The 5,863-nt window shown below is 44.9% G+C and overlaps 1 protein-coding gene across 1 annotated transcript in view; it reads right to left on the bottom strand.

Annotated features, from left to right (window-relative positions):
- Window positions 1-3,698: 3,698 nt before the first annotated feature.
- LOC110335922 (butyrophilin subfamily 3 member A2-like) overlaps window positions 3,699-5,863 on the bottom strand; it is a 10,518-nt gene continuing 8,353 nt past the window's right edge. The window contains exons 8-9 of the mRNA XM_021218365.1: window positions 4,793-4,819; window positions 3,699-4,444 (exon numbers count right to left, since the gene is read on the bottom strand). Coding sequence (XP_021074024.1) covers window positions 3,699-4,444; window positions 4,793-4,819 — 773 coding nt within the window. The remainder of the gene's footprint in view (window positions 4,445-4,792; window positions 4,820-5,863) is intronic.

Raw genomic sequence — 5,863 nt, forward strand, 5'->3', positions numbered from 1 at the left:
TGATTATTTGAATTGCAGTAAACAAACTTGTTATTTAGCACAATGTTGGAATGGCACTGCAAATTTANCTTTAGTAGTGCAGGTGCCNACTTTTGTACCTATACCAGTAGAAGCAGATCCAGAAACTTTTCCCATTATAACTCTTACTAGGGATTTTGGAATCACCACAGCCATTATTACTGCTGTTGTTGCCTCTGCGGCTGCTGCAGTTACAGCAGGTATGGCTATGGTTAACCAAGTGACTGCTGCTCGTAAAATTGAGCAGGTAGTGGAGAAGTCTTCTGCAGCTTTGGAAACCATTCAGAGAGTTGACGCACAACTGGCTTCAGGCATCTTGCTTGTAAATCAGAGAGTGGATCTGCTACAGGCACAATTAGAACAATTGACGGACATGGTCCAATAGAGTAGTGTGTCCTCCACATCTCACGTGTGTATTACTCCTTTAAAGTTTGATAATTCTTCTTTTAAGCTTAGTGCTAATATTTCTGCTTACTTAAAAGGAAATTGGACAAGAGACTTGAATGAGATGCAGCAATGATTGAAGATCCAGATTCTGAATTTGAATGGAACCCGTTTTGATCCAATTTCCTTTGGCGATTTTACCTCTTGGCTTAGTTNTGCATTTTCTTACTTTAAGGAGTGTGTGGGAGTTTTTACATTTGGAACTATTATATGCTGTAGAGTAGTGTTTGTGCTCTGGTTGGTATGCAAAGTCAGATCTCAACATAAATGTGACAAAATGGTTCTTACCCAAGCACTGTTGGCCATTGAACAAGGAAACTCCCCAGAAGTGTGGCTTGCTATGCTGCACAAATATTAGCATTCGCANTCTCAGCTCTTGCACCCCAAGGGAATATACCCATTGCACTGGGATGAGTGAGATTTGCCTTCATGACCAGCCCTTGCACCTCACGCAGTTTGTCTCATTGCACACGAGAGGGTGGTCATGAGTTTTAACTATATCCATCTCGAGCGCTGTTAGCTGAGGAAGTTGATGGCTGACTCGTTGGATTGGGTCAAAATAAATATAATAGGGGGAGATGTGGGAAGCCAGATGAATCGCCATTACAAGATGGCGCCAGCTTCCTGTGTGCTTTCCTTGTAAACAAGCAATGTGCGCATGTGCGTTCGGGTTTCTGCCGAGTCACTGCTCATCCTGGAGCATGGTAATGAGGTCCTGATGGCATAGCCAATCAGTAGTCTCCACACTGTCCTATGCATATATAAACAATACATATTTTCGGGCTCGGGGTCTTTTGCTTTAGCAATTAACCCAACAATAAAACGTTTGTGGAAGAATCCTACTGTTGCATCTCTTCTTTGCTGGCGAGGAAGATAACAGCGACACTTTTTGGTGCAGCTGTATGCTGTGGACTGGTGTTCATACTCTGGTTGGTATACAAGTTCAGGTCTCAACAGAAGCATGACAAGGTGGTTATAACCCAAGCACTTATGGCCATTGAACAAGGGACCTCCCCCGAAGTGTGGCTAACGATGCTGCACAAATAGTTGGCATGTAAGTTCTCAGCTTTTGCGCCCCATGGGTTGTTTACCCATTGCACTGGGACGAGTGAGACTCAATACCTTGGTCAGCCCCTGCACATCACCGAGGCTAGGCTCATTGCACACGATGGGGTGATCATAGCATGCCTAAAACGAATCCTTCTTGATCGTCCCAAGCTGACGAGGTTCGCGACTGGATCGTTGGATTAGGCCATAAATTAATAAAAAGGGGGGAGATGTGGGAAGCCACATAATGCCACTACAAGATGGCACTGGCTACCGCTGGACACCGCCCGCAAGTCCTGGTAAACAACCAATGTGCGCATGTGCAAAAGGGTTTTCGCACCAAGTCACAGCTCATCCTGGAGCATGCAAATGAGGGACTGAAAGCAACACCAATCAGGTATGGCCATGCCACTCCTAAGCCTATTTAACCAGTGCCAGTTTCGGGGCTCGGGGTCTTTCACCTTCACAATCAAACTCTCCCAATAAACCTGTGCACAAGAATCCTGTTGTGGTGTCTTCCTTGCTGGCGAGTCGGGCTTCTACAGAAACATTATTTGGGGTGTGGACTTATTGGAGTAGGTGTGTCACTGTGGGTGTGAGCTTTAATACCATCACCCAAGCTGCATGGAAACCAGTCTTCCACTAGCAGCCTTCAGATGAAGATGTAGAACTCTCAGCTCCTCCTGCCCCATGACTGCATGAATGCTGCCATGTTTCTGCCTTGATGATAATGAACTGAACCTCTGAACCTATAAGCCAGCTCCAATTAAATGTTGTCTTTATAAGAGCTGCCTTGGTCATAGTGTCTATACACAGTAGTAACACCCTAACTAAGACAGAAGTCATACAGACCATACAAATAAGAGAATACCACTATGTTCCTAAAAACTTCATTAATAGATACAGAAAATTGAGACTCACAATTTTTACATACCACAAAGTACTATTTGATATTTTACATGAAATATAAACTTTTAATATAAAATTACATTAAATATAAATATTCACCGACACACAAAAACAGTTTAATCCAATTTGAGTCATAGTTGATTATTCAGTTCTCACTCAAAGAAAAAATTATTGATGAAATCTGAATCTATTAAAAGAAAAATGCTTTAAGTTGATAAAGCTGTCTATTTTGGCAATTCTTGTTTGTTTTACAGACTGAGGATTGCACCCAGGACTCCACAATGAGAGAGCCGAATCACAGGTCCTGGAGCAGCAGGAAGCAGAGAGGGCAGGCTGGGAGTGATGCCCTGGTTTGAAGCTTCACAGCCCACCCCAGTGACACACTTCATCAAGGACATGTGTCTCAAACCTACCCCAACACTACAGCCAACTGGACACCAACAATCCGAACATGTCTATATATGAGGGTTGTTTTCATTCAAATCCCATCACAAGCCAGTCTGGGTTACATGAAATCTTCTCTTTAAAAAACAGACAAACAGAAAGACAATTGATAAATAGATAGATAGATAGATAGATAGATAGATAGATAGATAGATAATAGACAACTAAACAGTAAGAAGTTAAAATACATGAGGCCAACCTTTATAAAATATGAATTAAATTTTGTAGTTATATGTGTAATTCTGTAAGAGAGGGAGACTCAAATATAGAAATCAAAGAATTTATGTAAGAGTCAAAGACAGATCTGATATGATGATAAGGCAGGTTCATGGAGATGGATGGACAGACAGGCCATTGTCCACTGAGAAGGTCCACTTCGAGGAACTATCTAGGATCCAGCAATCTCATCACCAGGAACAAATGAGGAAGACAGGAAGTCATGTGTCAGACATCTCTTCCCCCATACGCACTACAACACTGGTCACAAAGGCCAGGACATAGAACAGACCTAGGTGCCCATGGCCAGATGAACAAACTAAACAATGTCCACTCCGCCCTTGGTCTGTTTTGTGCCAAATGGCACAAAAACCTAATAAAATGTTATTTAACGTCAAGAGGAAAATGCCTTCCCAGACCTCAAAGCTCCATGTTTTACACCACCTGACACAAAGCATGACTTCACTGCCACCACAGCCACAGCCACAGCCACAGCCTCAGAGTCAGACTGAAGAGCAGTGGTCACAGCTCCAGGCCCTTCCAGGACCCCTGGGGGCTTTGGCCTGTGGCTTCTACACTCCCACAAAGAGCCACACTGATGACCTAGGCAGTGGTCCACACTATGGGAACAGAGAGTTGCTGGCCTGCTGGAGGAATGGAGAGCCTTCCCCTGGGAGAGAGTCCACAGCACAAGAGCCTGGAACGAGGCCCTCGCCTGCAGGACTCAGAGACTCCTCCAAAGGAAAAAAAACTAATTTCTCACCCTTCCTTGTCCTCCTCCCCTTCTTTCCCTCACTCCCCTTCCAACTTGTTTTTCTTTTTCTCATCCCCCCTTTTCCCTCCTCCCACTCAGACACACATGCCATGGAGCTGATAATCATTGAAACATTTTCAGACCTAAGCCTGAAGTATGGAAAAAGAGTCCCAGAGAAAGAAGCCTTATTGAAGGAGAACATGTGGGACATGTCACTCATGTTATAGAAGGAGATGTCACCTTCAGTGTAGTCCATAAACACCCCCACACTCTTCGGAGCTTGCCTGATGGATATTGAAGCCCTCCCAGAGTCAGTATAAGCCCAACATCCCCTACTAGACTGCCCCACAGTCCAAAACCCCTTACCTGGACACTCTGAGAAACAGCCTTTCCTGTCCACACCTTCCCTACAGACCCCCAGAGTCCACTTGCTGCCTTCTCTGTTTGTTAGCTTCACCTCCCAATAATGTCTTCCAGAAGAGATGCCTCTGATGCCTAACACACTGGAGAGTTCATCCAGGCACATAGTGGAATACTTCTGGGTCACACTCAGCCTATCCTGGGAGATGGCAAGGCTGGAGTGGGTATAGGCTGGATCCAGAGTGATAGTCCCTGTAGAGAGAGTCACCAATCACAAGAGGTCCTGTCCAGTACCCAGAAAAGTCTATAGCTGCCCCCACCTCCATCTCAAAACCCCTTAGCTTCTTCTAGGGGGTTAAGTTCCTCACATGAGAGCCTTGTGGACCAAACCCAGGTCTTGCAAGCAGAGGGAGGGAAGAAAAGCCAAACTACAGGCAACAAGATAACAAGACACATGAGAAGGAGACCAGCTTAGTAACTGTCACCTCTGCCATCCACACCACTGAAGCCATCAACATCTGAGTCACCACAGAGAAGAGGAGAGACCAGAGCCATGGTAAACACAGGAGGACTGTCCCCAAGGAACACAGAGTCACTCACAGGCCTGGAAGTGTTCCTTGCGCCAATCTACAAGAGAAATACAGATCTCGTGAGGGGTTTCAGAGACTATACCCATCTGGGGGTCAGAAACTGTCTTCAGAAACACAGACTTTCTGGGGTTCTGAAGTGGGAGTAGTGGGGAGTTGTAGGGACAATATGCTTGTCACACGCACAGAGGGAGAGAGAGATACAAATAAAAACACACAGAGAAAGAGAGATGTAATAAACATAACACACATGTACACACAAATATATACACACATAAACAGAGACAGACATACAAACAGGCATAAAACACACACATAAACACAAAGAGAAGGAAGGAGAGATACACAGAAAAACACACATATTCACATACATACATACATACATACACACATAAACAAAGAGACGTAAATCACACACACATACACATCTGCTGTAGACCTCAAATAAAGACTTGAAGAGTGAGACCTGACACCCATCCCTAGTAAAGGCAGAGAAGCATCCTCTTACTTTGCCTTGTCAGGTCCCAGACCTGTAGCATCCTGGAAGCTACACATCCTTGATTCAGAACTTTTCCAAGAACGGGAGGGAGGGACAGAGATGAAGCAGGTGGCTGGTGAGTTTGAGAGCAACCTAAGCTATGTGAGGAGTTATAAACAAGCCTAAGCCACATGGGAAGATTTTATCTGAGAAAGCAGCAGCATGGATGGTACTCTACAGTACAGAGCCTCCAAGGCCCAGTGTTTGATCTTACAGAACAACAAGCAAAGTAAAGTACAGGACCACTTGGTGCTCTTGCAGAAGACATGGCTTCAGGTCCCAGCACTCTCATGGATGCTCATGACCATCTGTAACTGCAGTTTCAGGAGACTAACACACTTGCATGGACTCCAAGGGCACTAGACATACACATGGCACACAGACACACATTCATGAAAAACACTCATTAACAGTATACATTAGCCAGGTGTGGTGGCACACGCCTTTAATCCCAACACTCGGGAGGCAGAGGCAGGCAGATTTCTGAGTTCAAGGCCAGCCTGGTCTACAAAGTGAGTTCCAGGACAGCCAGGGCTACACAGAGAA

Source organism: Mus pahari, chromosome 18 (assembly GCF_900095145.1).
Source record: "Mus pahari chromosome 18, PAHARI_EIJ_v1.1, whole genome shotgun sequence".
Lineage (NCBI taxonomy): Eukaryota > Metazoa > Chordata > Mammalia > Rodentia > Muridae > Mus > Mus pahari.